Here is a 13,788-nt window from a genome sequence, read left to right as displayed (position 1 = left end):
GAGAAAATTTAAATGAGATATAAGAGGATACTCTAAGGATGAAATATTATAACAAAGGGCAAAATTTATATCGGCTAAGGTTGTTTTCTTGGGAACAAAGGAAACAAAGACTAAATTGAAGCATATACAATTATGTAAGTAGGTAGGACCCATTACTCAGCAGCTGGTTTAAAAGCCAGGGAGCCTTGATTGGTAGAAGAATCAAAGAGGAAATGAAGATACATGCTTTAACCAGAGTGAGGTAGGGATCTGGAGCTTCCTGCTTAAAGGCATGGTAGTGAAGATCTTGTATAGTCATGACTTTCAGGGTGCTGAATCTAATGCTGGAAGGTGGGATGGTGTTGCATTGCTTCTTTTCAATTTGGAAAAACACAATTTGCTGAACAGCTCCATTCAGTGTTGTAACTGCTTTTTGATTCAATATTTGTGGTTTTTGATTCACTCATAGAAGGACTGCCGTTGTGATTTGACACATTCTTAGAATATGTTCAAAAATTATTTCCTGTAACTAGTGATCATTTGAGGTACTTGTCAAGTTTGGATTTCTTTAATTAAAAACAATAATATGACAACAAACAACACAATACACAAACAGCAATGAGGAAGTGTACAGGAGAGAGATAGATCACCTCATTGAATGGTGTAACAACAACCTTGCACTCAACTTCAGCAAAACCAAGGAAACGATTTTGGACTTCAGAAGGAAGCCAGGGGAACACAACCCAGACCTCAACCTGGGCTCAGTAGTGGAGAGGGTCAAGAACTTCAAGTTCCTGGGTGTCAACATCTCCGAGGATCTGTCCTGATGCCTCCAAATCGACGAAGTCACAAAGAAGGCTCACCAGCTGGCATACTTTGTGAGGAGATTGAGGAGTTATTAAGATTCTCTTAAACTTCTACGGGAGTACTGTGGAGAGCATTCTGGCTGCTGGCATCACTGCCTGGCATGGAGGAGCCAACTCTCAGGACAAGAATAAAATCCAGAGGGTTGTTAACTTGGCCTGCAACATCACAATCACTAGGCCTCACTCCAACGAGGATATCTACATGAGGCGGTGTCTTTAAAAAAGTCACCTCTATCCTCAAAGACCTATATCACCCAGGCCATGCCCTCTTCACTCTGCTATCATTGGGGAAAAGGTATAGGAGCCCAAAGACAAGCACTCAGCTCTTCTCTGCTGCCATCAGATTCCTAAATAATCAATGAACCAAAGACACGGCCTTACTTTTTGTGCCCTATTATTCTTATTATTTTTTTTTATAATGTCATAAGATGGTTATAATATAAATGTTTGCACTAGTTCTGCCACAAAACACCAAATTTCATGACTTGTTCATGACGATAAATACTGATTCTGAATATTTTTGAATTCTGTAAAATGTGTAGTTAGTTTAGATTGAATTCAAATGCATTATTGAAGGAACGCTTCATGGCTTTCCAATGTGACATTAAACTGAAGCCATGTCATCCCTCTTAAGTCAGATGGATATCAATGATCACCTGGCACTATTGCAATATCACTAAAACCGACTATGTGGATCAGCCATTCTCATCATCCACACCCCCCCCCCCCCCACACCCACCGCTGCCTCCTTACCTGTCTGGAATGTATGTATTGTGGGTGGTCATGTTTCTTCCCTGTCTGAAACTTATTCAGGAGTCACATCACCTGTCAATCAAGGTTGGACTTTGGCCACTAATTAGTGCACACTTTACCATTGGCTAATTTAAATCACCTAGGCCAGGGGTCCCCAAACATTTTAGACCATCAACCCCTTTATGGAATCCTTGATCCCTCATGGACCCCAAGGCATGAAATCCTTGGGGTGATGTCAGCACTGGACGATGGGGGGAGAGGTGGCGGCAGTGGATGGGGGGGGGGAGGTAAAGTTAAGGTAAAAGTGAAGGTTCCATTATTGTCACTTAATGCTCCACTTAGAATGTAACATACATTAAATTCTTTAACCTTTGTCTACCATAAGGCAGACAGAGAGTCATCATTTTGTCCAGTTCCCAGCACCTGGTGTTCTAAGGTGACCTCCACTCCAAGTACTGACCAGTTCTATGCCTGCTTAGCTTCTGAGATCACATAATCTCTGGCATGTTCAGGCTGCTGGGTTGGTGGCAGCGCTGGATGGGAGGGCTGATGGTGGCAGGGCTGGATGGGGGGTGGTGGTGGCATTGGACGGGGGGTGATGGCACTAGATGGGAGTGGCAGCACTGGACAGGGGATGGCGGTGGGGGTTGCTGGCGACACTGAACGGGGGGTGGGTGGTGGTGAACAGAGTGAAGGTGCTCAATGAAGCAATCTCTCTTTCTGCATCTAGTTTGTTGGAGAAACCCAACAACTCAAGCAGCATCTGTAGCGAGGAAGGAATTGTTGACATTTTAGGTTAAGACCCTGCATCAAGATCCGTCCTCATGTCAGGAATCTACCGATGGATTTCCTTCTTCCGCCTACCCCCTCAACCCCAACTCATCCAAATGCTGCTCAACCTCCTGAGTTACTTCAGGTTTATTTTTTGATGCAGATTGCATCTGCAGTCCCTTGTGCCACCATGCTGTTTATGGCGAAATCTTTGGTATAGAAGTTCCTACAGTTGTTTTCATAGTAGCTACAATGAAGGCTGATTGTCATTTTGAAAGAAGCTCATTATTCATTTCCATTTTAATTTAGTACTTGTTCGTGCTAACAGGTTGATCTAATATACATTATTAGTTGAGAAAATAAAAGGAAATTGAAAACTTCCCAACATTTTTTAAGTGGAGAATGTTGATGGAGAGCAAGAAAAATATCACAGTTGCTGTTTTGTTACTGGTGAATCAATCTATCTTTTATTCTTTGATATTCCAAACCATTCAAAGAGGACTGAAGAACCTAATTTATAATAACATTTATTAACTGAAGCAAAACCCAGGGAATACTTTGTCCACAAAATTTATTATGTGTGTATGTGATGGAGTATTTGGGAGATAAATTGGTAAAATTAGAGTAGGTTACATACACACACTTTAAAACTGATCTTATTTGAAATACTGAAGATTTCATATTCACAGTAACTTTACAGAAGTTATGAAGAATGCTATGAAGGTTTCACCAGTTAATTAAAGTGAATGAATGGACTATTGTCTTTAAAAGCCACAGCAAGGGACAGGGCATCTCCTAATACCTCTTTACAGAAGGTCATTGAGAGGTTATTGTTTACCTAAAACAACAGATTGACCAAAAGAGGAACTCCTATTGTTTGCTGGAGAAGGTCAGGGGTTTTGCAAGTGAGAGAGAGAAGGACATGCTGCCTGGCAGTTTGAATCTCAGAGAAAGAAGGGAGTCTTTGACTGTGTGTGACACAGAAAGCTGTAACAAGCCAGGAGAAGCTTGTTGGAACTGAAACAGAAGCTGCAGAGTGGCGGATGGCTGGAAGTGCTATCTGTCTGATAGCACTTGGAATAAGTGGAACAGAAAGGAATTCTGTGATAGCCTGAAAGAAAGAGGTTATCATCTGGAGAACCCTGGTAGGGCAAGTTTCATCAGCAAGACATTGAGGTGACTAATGGTGGTACCTCAATTGTGGAAATCCTGGAACCACACATCTCTCTCTGTAAACCTACAAGAACCTTCCTGAGCGCTAAGCATTTACCTTTTGAGCACCAAAGCCTGGTGAACTTTATACATATAAAATTCTGTTCACAATATAAGAATTGCCTGCAACCGGTGAACCTGGAAGAATAAGAAGTAAGACTGAACTGTCAACCAAAGAACTTTTCTGAACTTACACACACATTACATACACATGTGCTTAGAATTAGAAGGGGATTAAGTTAAGTTAGTTAAGTTAATAGTGATAAGTTAAAGTTTGATTCTGTTTTCATGTTCAAAGATAATTAAAAGCAACTTTTGTTTAAGTAATTGTTTGTCGTGTTGAATATCTATTGATGCTGGGTTTTGGTGTCCTTAGGGCTCGTAACATGTAGGAGAATGGATGTTCATACTGTGAAAGTCCTATGTCTCCATTACTGATAAGAATATTCTGATACAATTTTTGCTTCACCTACGCTTCATTTGCATAGTCCCCATATCAGAATTAAAATTTAAGCTTTAGTTTTGATTTTTATTTTGTGTGTGGACAGCATGATTGGCCTAGCGCAACGTCTTTACAGCACCAGTGATCGGGACCAGGGTTCAAATCCAAAGCTGTCTGTAAGGGATTTGTACGTTCTTCCCACATCTGCGTGGGTTTTATTTCGGGGGGGGGGGGGGGGCTCCAGTTTTCTCCCACCATTCCAAACATACCAGGGATCTAGGTTAATTGGGTGTAAATTCGGCGGGACTGGCTCTTGGGCTGAAATGGCCTGTTGCAGTGTTATATATCTAAATTTTAAAAAAATTGAATTATATATAAGTAAAGAAATTGTATAATTAATTACCATGACTTGTTGGCTTTTCTCTTCACCATTAATTTTAAAGTAAACTGATGTATAACCATGTCATTTAAACCACTGGAGCAGTGTTTCTTAAATTATACCTCAAAGTAGCTTGAACATTAAGAACAAATGAAGATTAAAACAAAGTTTAAATGTCAGCTGCTCATCACAGTCTAAGTTTTGCATTCTTTGTTCAAGATGCTAGATCTGTTTCTTAAGGAACAGTTTTGATATCTTTTATCCCCTTGGTCTCTCTTTGCTCTGTGATGTTCTATTTAGATTGATGAAGGAATGAACAGGAACTTGATGAACTCCCTACAGAGTCAGCTTTTCTTGACAAGGCGTATCATAGTTGCAGAGAATTCATTTGCGTTCTGTCATGGTTTTTCTGACCTGTACTTTTGTTTTTCTTTCACCAAAGCAAATGTTTATTTGCAAAGCTTATTTAGATTGACATCTGGTAACGTTACTGAATCAAGTCCTTTTTATTTTGCCATCCGTGCCTGGCATCAAACATTTTCAGTTCAGGCATAACCTATTTAAATGCGGACTAAGCCTTCATCTACATTGGCTTGATAATATGCTTTTAAGTCAATCTCAGAAGACGAATGCATACTATATACCACTGTGGCTTTGTCCACTTTGCATTGTTACCATCCTTTTAGCCAGCAAATGAGTCTGTCAGTTCAGCGACAAATTACATCCAGCTTTTTGCTCCACACCACTGGGATTGCATTAACAATGTTCAAATTCGTTTCATTTGGAATGCTGACACAAAACAGAGAAAGCTTTCATCATTTTCTATTTGGACCCAAGCATTTTCCAGGGATGCAACTACAGTGTGACAGAATGGTGCAATGCAGAAACAATGTTGGTTGTTTCTACTTGGACGATAAATACAAGCCAAATGACTTCTCTGTTGCCCAATATTTTGAGATCTGGCTAGCCCACTGCATTGCTCAGTTTCATTTCACATTGATGAAAGAATGTTTCAATTATTCATTTTTCAATGTGGCCTAACTATTCCCTTTTTTTTATTTGCAGTTCGAGTTGTAAAGAGTAAGCAGTGGTGTGAAATGATTCCCTGTTCAGAAGGAGAAATTTGTGGTTTATTAATGAACAAGTCAGGCTGGACCTGCACACAGCCAGGTGGTCGAATAAAAACAATAACGGTAGGCAACTCTGAGGATTTATATCATTAATTATATTACACTGTATACACTATGCTATTTTCATACATTTTCAAGGAACTTCAAAATCTGTAACAGCAATTGCAATAAAACGTCTTCATTTCACAGTCAATAGTGAAAAAATATGCAAGAGAAAAAATGGGCTGAATGCATTTTTTAAAAAAAAGAAATATGTAATAGACAATATCTATAGGATGTATCAATCTACAGTCTAATGGAATTAGATGCAAACACTTAATGCATTTTGTAATACAATGAAAAAAGGCAGTTAACTTGGAAGTAAATTCATTACATACCTTGTCTACAAATAGATAAATATGATGCATATTTTATGAAAAGATTGTGAAATAAATTGCACATTGTACTGCATATTTGAGGTATTTTATTCTCTTCTATGAAGAAAGGAAGGAAAAGTTGCAAATGTGAAAAAGCCATCATAGAACATAGAACATTGCAGCATTTTACAGGCCTTTCAGCCTAAGATGATAGAAACCTATTCAACAAACTAAACCTTCCTTACCTTATACTCATAATGCTCTATTTTTATTATATCCTCATACCTGTCTTTTAAATGTCCATATTGTACTGGCCTCCACTACTACACTTGGCAATGCATTTCAAGCACCCACTACTCTCTATGTAACAAAAAAATGTACCCCTGATGTCTCCCCTAAATATTTCTCCCCTCACCTTCTACAGATACCCTTTGGTGTTTGCTACTCTTGTCCTGGGAAAAGGGTACTTGCTGTCCACCATATCTATGCTTTTTGTAGAATCTATTGTCTTCTCTCATCACTTCAAAGAGAAAAGCCCTACCTGCTAACTTTACCTCATAAGACACTTTCTTAATCCTAATAAAACTCCTCTACACCCTCATCATACCTTTCACATTCTCCCTGTAATGAGGTGACCAAAACTGAACACAATATTCCAAATGTGGTCTAACCAGAGTTTTATAGAGCTACAACATTACCTCACAACTCTTGAACTCAATTCTCCAACTAATGAAGGGCAGCATACCATAAGCTTTTTTTAACTACCCTATCAACCTGCATGGCAACTTTGAAAGAGCTATGAATTTGGGCTACCTCTGATCATCCACACTGTTTTGAATCCCATCATTAACAATGTACTCTGCCTTAAAGTTTGACCATCCAAGATGCGTCACCTCACACTTATTGAGATTGAAACTCAATCTGCCACTTATCTGCCCAATTCTGATTCCTGTCCATATCCTGTTGAAACATACGATAACCTTCTACGCTATCCACAACATTTCCAACTTTCGTGTCATCTGCAAACTTACTGACCTATCCCTCTACTTCTTCATCTCGGTAAAAATCACATAAAGCGAGCTTCAGTACAGATCCCTGTGGAACTCCACTAGTTACTGTCCTCCAGGCAGAATACGTTGCATCCACTACTACGCTCCGCTTTCTGCAGGCAAGCCAATTCTGCCATAGATCCCCGGCCTCATGACTTCCTGAATGAATCTACCTCAGGGAATCTTGTCATGTGCCTTAGTAAAAATTCATATGCCCAACATCTTCTACCCTTCCCTCATCAATTTCTTTTATTACTTCCTCAAAAAAACTCAGTTAGACTCGTGAGGCAGGACTTACCCCTCACAAAGCCGTGCTGATTATCCCTGAGAAGATTACTCTTTCCCAAATGCTCGTAAATGCTGACCCTAAGAATTCTCTCCAATAGTTTGCCCACTACTTAATGTAAGGCTAACTGGTCTATAATCCCCTAGATTCTCCCTATTACTATGACCCTGTAAGAGGAATAAATAAATGTCAATGGGACATAAGAAGTAGAAAACTAGTAATTCATCTGTGACTTTACTGAGTTGTTGCATGGTATGTGAACTTTTGTTCCCCATGGTCATTCTTGTGAGCGCATCATATCAGTTGGAAGCAGCTGACAGCAAGACTGCATTTTGAAAAGATAATTTCCCCTGTAGTGACAGGATGTTGGTTTTTTTTTTATCAGCAATTGTTTGAATAACTGGTGATATTTTGGTGGAAAATCTGGCCTAATAACAACACAGAATGTTGAGAAGTCAGAGCTTTCAATTGGATGTGATTTTTGAGCTGTCATGACACTGAGAGTGTATCTCACTACAGCCCGCCTACAATTATAATCCACTAACATGTTTCAAGCAGTGGTCAAGGCTTCTAACATTAAATGCTTTAATAATCTAGCTGCAGAGTGCTCCGTTGTTCGAGAAGTTGTTTGATGTCAATAGAGATGTGTCAATTTATCAATGAACTCCTTTAAGTGTTGGTAAGCACAGTAATGAAGCAACTTAAATCACATGCTTGGGTGGAAGTGAACAATTTTCTCCCCATACAGAGGAATGTAAAGTAGAGTAATATATTACAAGCCTCCTCACTCCCTGTTTCATGATAAAGGTGCTCTCAAGTGGTGACTATTAATGGAGGTTACACACATTGTATTTGTTAAAATGATGAGAGAGAAAATATTTTGTAATTTAAATGACTGCAAAGCACTTCTTTTCTATTTAAAGGCAAAATAGAGAAATGATAAAGGTCATTTGTATCAAATGCTGATATAATTAAAATGGTGCTTGAGTTATTCGAAGCAAGGGTTGATGCAAGATTTGCAGGACCACATTTATTAAGAGACTGAAATTTTTAATGATAATATATGCTTAAATTAATGAAAATGTTTATACCCTGTGGTAAATCATAATTTAAAGAATTGAGAGAAAGAATAGTTCCAAGCAAATCTAAAGATGTAAACTCCATTGCTTTGCTTCTTATACTCATTTAATCTAGTATGAAGAAAGTGAACAAAATTTAGAAATATCCATCCCTATGTGGCCAGGCAGGTTTTTCTCACACTGCTCATCTAGTGATTTCATTCAGCTTCTCCTGCAAAACATATCAGGATTAATCTATTTGTTGCAAAATTACAAACTATTAGAGTTCAGATGTAGGGTCTTGGCCCAAAATATTGACCATTCCTTTACCTCCACAGATGCTGCTTGACCCACTGACTTCTTCCACCATGACCATGGTGTTTTTGGCTCCAGGTTACAGTATCTACAATTTCTGATGTCTCTCTAATCCATTTTATTTCCTGGTTTGAGCTGGACTAATCAGAAGTAAGAGTGAAAGACCAAATAATTTACTTCAATTTCACTTTGCTTAGGAGAACAAGATTTGGCTCTTGCTCTCAAAGCTCATCCAACAGCTAATACTGGAAGTCTCTAGAAAGCATGCAGTTGATTTGAGCTCCTGTGTTCTGGCAGATAAATAACTCAGGAGCCCCACTGTCCACGCATGAAGGCGAGGATTACCGTGGCTATTTCTAACAATGTGGAGCAGCAGGATGCCTGACTTTTTAAGAAGGAAACATGTAAAAGAATGCAGGGATAAAAGCTAATGAACGAACATTAAATAATATATTCTTCATGTCCACGAATGCAGCAATTAATCTTCATTATGTGAAACTAATGGTTAGCTGTTTCGGAACCAATGACCAGGGCTCAAATCCGGTGAACCCATGCTGATCAGGGTTTACCATTAACCCTTATGATCTACCCATGTCTGCGCGGATTTCCTCCAGGTACTCCAGGTTCCTCCCACTGTTCAAAGTTTACTGGGGGTTGTAGGTCAGTTGGATGTAATTGGGCAGCATGGGTTCATGGGCTGAAAGGATCTGTAACTGTGCATAATTTTTTTAAGAATCAATTTAATTTTAATAATTTTGGATCGTGTCCTGACACCACATTTTCATTTCAACTGTGCTTTATAAATTTCCTCAGGCAAATAAACTATATTTATCTTCTGTTTATTTTATATTTGGTAATTTTTTTTCTCCACATTTTTCATATTACAAGAAAACCAACTGAATTGAAACTGGTAGCTATAGGAACAGCAGCATATGAATAGCAGAAAGAACAAAAAATGAAAGCCTGCAATATGTCGGTGGGGAGAGGAAACAACACCTGTCACCCTGTGATGGTATCACCTCTAGAACCTTGATCTCACCAGGAGCACACTTAAGGTTAAACATTGCTTTTGAAGCTAATGCTGGATAGAAATCCGAAGACTTGCTCGTCCAAATATCATTAAAAAATAAGAAAATAAAGTTAATTTTAAAAATCCACATGTAAAAGCTCTTCATAAGTCTATCTTGTATTTTGCTGTGTGGTTCATAGTCGATAAAACTATGAAGCATGAGTTCTTGTCAAGTGCAAACGTGCTTCTAGGTTCTGAGGGTTTGCAAGCATTTTTTTCAATGTAGCCTGGAGAGGTTGTGAGGAGGGAGGAAGATGATCATGACGTTTAAACAAGGCTCTGGCATGAGAAAGTAGGAAATCATTTGTACTGAACAAATGCAAGCTTCGTTTCTCAGGGCCAAGAGCTGGTAAAGAAGTATTGGAGGAAGCGGTTGCCTGCAGCTAATAAGCACTGTTCTAACACCAGAAGGAAAGTTTATCCCAGCACTAGTGCTGCATGCACTCTTCCTATGAACTTTCCTCACTTCCACAGTGACAATTTCCTTCGAACAACTCTTGTAATCTCTTTTTCAGAGATTTCTGCAGGGTTTATCATTAACCCCTGCTCCCAACCACCCACTGGGTTTAGAGAAAGGCTAAACTGCAGATAATGGCATTTTGTGCAAGCAATGGGAAGTAGGAGGGGCTCAGCGGATCACGGATTATCCATGGAGAGAAATGGTCAGTCAATGTTTTGGGTTGCGACCCTTCAGCGAGACTCTATCAGTCTCAAGATTCATTACCCTTTTCTTATCCTCTCTAAATACTGTCTTTATGTTCTCTGATCCCTCTTCTTCAAATTTATTGTCAGAGTACATACATGTCATCACATACAACCCTGAGAATCCTTTTTTTTTCTTGCAGATGTGGCAGAATTACCACTAATTGGTAGTGCAACAAATAAACTGTACTCAGCGTAAATATGTAAATAACGAACTGTAAGCAGATAATGAATCGAAACAAACCGTGCAATACAGAGAGAACAAAAAGAAAATCCATAAAATGCACAAATAAAAGTCCTGATTGAGTTTGACGTTGGTAGAGGGGTAGCAGCTGTTCCTTAACCTGGTGGCGGGAGCCTTATGGCACCTATACCTCTTTTCTGATGGCAGCAGTGAGAACAGAGCTTGTGCTGGGTGGTGAGGGTCTTTGATGATTGCTGCTGCTCTCTGATGGCAGCATTCTCTGCAGATATAATGGGGAGGGATTTATCTGTGATGAGCTGGGCTGTGTCCACTATCTTTTGGAGGGCTTTACACTCCAGAGTATTGGTGTTCCCAAACCAGACCGTGATGTAGCCAGTCACCACACTTTCCACCACACCTCTGTAGAAATTTGCCAGGGTTTATGTTGTCATACCAAATCTCTGCAAACTCCTGAGGAAGTAGAGGTGCTGATGTGTTTTGTCATGATGCCATTGGTGTGTTGGGTCCAGGAAAGATCCTCTGAGATAGTGACTTCCAAGAACTTAAATACGCTCACCCTTTCCACCTCTGATCCCCCAATGGTTATTCGATTTTATACCTCTGGCTTTCCCTTTCTGAAGTCAACAATCAGCTCCTTAGTTTTTGTGACATTTGAGTGCAAGATTGTTGTTGGTGCACCATTCAGCCAAGTTTTCAACCTTCATCCTGTATGCTGACTCATCCCCCTCCTTTATACAAACCACAAATGTGGTATTGTCGTCAAATTTGCAGATGGTGTTATTTTCGTACCGAGCCACACAGCCGTAAGTGTAAAGTGAGTAGAGCAGGGGGCTAAGAACACAACCCTGTGGTGCTCCGGTACTAATAAAGATTGTGGAGGAGAAGTTCTTACCAATCTTCACTGATTATGAGCACTGCCCTTGCTCAGTGCTAATTGATTTTCCTTTTTTACTGTACATCATGCTCTGTAAATTGTTGCTTGTCATGCGAGGGATTCTCTTCATTGCAGAATCCTTCCCATTGTACAGGGTATATTGAAACAAATAGACATAAGCATAAAACTTAAAGTTATCGCATTTTAAACTACAGTCTAACTCCCTGAACTCACTCTGTAGGTTCTCTTCCCTTTTCCTACCAATGTTGTCTCTACCCATCTGGCTATTCTCTCTCCCTCTAAAACTCTCTGTGCCCTAAAGACATGCCTGGGAGGCAATGTACTATCCCAAAGTCTCGGTCTCCTTTGCAAAAACACTTGCCTGTTCCCCTCACTCATGAATTCCTCATCATTGCTGTTTAGACTTTTCCCAGTCCTGCTATGCAACAGAGCTAACTGTGGTGTCTCAAACTTGAATGCTGGTATCACTTTCGTCTGAGAGATCATCCGAAAATGTATCTAAAATGGTATCCCTGTTTGGGATACCTGATCACTACTCACCCTCCTGATTGAAGCCCGATGATCACCAAAACCTGTAGCACTTCAACTTCATAGTCTATTATAAGCCATTCCCAAGATGGTCATTCCCACTATATCTGCTTCTCCTTTTATATCTCTCACTTGCTGCTGGGTTCACGGGTGCTGCTGGTCATGGTGGCATTGCTGGGCTCCAGGTCACCTGTGCTTCTCCAATATCTCACTTCTTGCTACTTCTCTTTTCCACCATCTTCACTGTTTTCCCAGAATTATCCTCTACTTTGCTCATAAGTTACAGTTTTCCATTTGCTGACGTTCATACCCAGTATCCAGGGTGGCATAGTTAACATAGCAGTTAGCGCAAGGCTGTTACAGCATTAGCGACCGGGGTTCAAATCCCGGCACTGGCACATTCCTCTCATGTCTGCGAGGCTTTTCTCCATGTTCTCTGGTTTTCCCCACGGTTCAAAAAAAATCGTATTGAGGGTGTAGGTCATCTGGGTGTAATTGGCCAGTACACACTCATGGGCCGAAAGGGTCTGTTAACATGCTGTATGTCTAAATTTTTAAAAATTATGTAGTTGACTAACCTCTCAACCTACCCAACTGTGGGTGAGAAGTGGGATATTTGAGTACCACTGTTAAATTTGGTTCGACCTCTGGATTTTTGGCAGCAAGCTCTGTTCCCATTCCTTGCCCAACTCCCTGCAAAACATCCGGCCAGAACTGCTGCTTTATATGAGATCTGATCAAAATTTCAATTCCAAAATTAATAAAAATTTTGGTCCACATTCTGAAAATCAAAATGACACTGTGTATTTGGGGATTTAACCTTGCTAATGGAGTGTATATATGCAGCTTACATTTTAAGGTTGTGTGCTATTAATATAGATTACTCTCAGGAACTGATAAAGAGAAGCAATTTGTCTTCACTTGAAGGATGTCATAAAGGTTACAAGTTTATATTCTCTGGTACAGATTCACTGCAGATGAACATGAAGTACACACTGAAGACGGCAAGCAAAAGCAGAAATCTCCTCAATCCAAATCTCTAATGTTAGTTGATTGTGGTAATGGTTTTCAACTTTTGAGCAACTGTAAATTAATTCTTCCTTTTTTTTTAAAGAATGCTTACTTTTATCTGAATTTTAAAGAAGGATGGCATCAGCCATCACTAAACAGAGTGATCAGAGCAGTTCTGGTTCTGTTGCGTTAATAATCTTAGTGTTCCTATGACTTGTATCCAAGGTGACAGAATGAAGGTACTGAATTTCAAGCAAAGTGCCAATTTTCTGCTGCACTATTTTTAATCGTGCAATTCTTGACTTATTTTCCAAACTTTTCCTTGGATATGGGTGGTCTTCTTAATTTTCCCTTTGAATCTATGCCCCCACCCCCCCTCCCAGTTATACCTTTTTTTTTCCCCCTTTCCACAGTCAATGACCTGAATTCGTTGAATAAACAGGAATAAACCAAGTGAGTGAATGTGGATCATGGTTGGTCAGGATGAGAAAAAGTCAACAGATCAACCAGAAACTAAAACAATATTCTTCCGCACAAATATGATTCTTCCTCAGTTCAAATCTTAGGACTATGCACATTGAAATCTTCGTATAATATTTCAACACAATATTATTGGGATAGATTGATGCTGGGCAAGATGAAAGCATTCATCCCATTCGCCATGCACCAGCTCTTAGAAATGGATAACAATGTTTTAACTACTTGCTTAGTCTCCAGTCTGACCATAAACAGAGATGTTCATTCCTCCTTTTTATATGCAGAAGGGGAAAAATTTAACGTCT

The 13,788-nt window shown here is 39.6% G+C and overlaps 1 protein-coding gene and 1 long non-coding RNA gene across 2 annotated transcripts in view; one reads left to right on the top strand and one right to left on the bottom strand.

Moving 5' to 3' along the window:
* LOC138765543 (chemokine-like protein TAFA-5) overlaps positions 1 to 5,625 on the top strand; it is a 175,373-nt gene extending 169,748 nt beyond the window's left edge. The window contains exon 3 of the mRNA XM_069942573.1: positions 5,468 to 5,625. Coding sequence (XP_069798674.1) covers positions 5,468 to 5,625 — 158 coding nt within the window. The remainder of the gene's footprint in view (positions 1 to 5,467) is intronic.
* A 2,666-nt stretch (positions 5,626 to 8,291) lies between these two features.
* On the bottom strand, positions 8,292 to 13,351 carry LOC138765076 (uncharacterized). The gene is made up of 3 exons (XR_011358460.1): positions 12,574 to 13,351; positions 8,612 to 8,736; positions 8,292 to 8,513 (listed from the first exon to the last, which is right to left on the bottom strand). It is a non-coding gene; the product is annotated as an uncharacterized lncRNA (long non-coding RNA).
* Between the last annotated feature and the right edge of the window lie 437 nt (positions 13,352 to 13,788).

Source organism: Narcine bancroftii, chromosome 5 (assembly GCF_036971445.1).
Source record: "Narcine bancroftii isolate sNarBan1 chromosome 5, sNarBan1.hap1, whole genome shotgun sequence".
Classification (NCBI taxonomy): Eukaryota; Metazoa; Chordata; class Chondrichthyes; order Torpediniformes; family Narcinidae; genus Narcine; species Narcine bancroftii.
The sequence above is the reverse complement of the archived record's forward strand: the minus strand, read 5'-3'. Positions and strand labels throughout refer to the sequence as shown.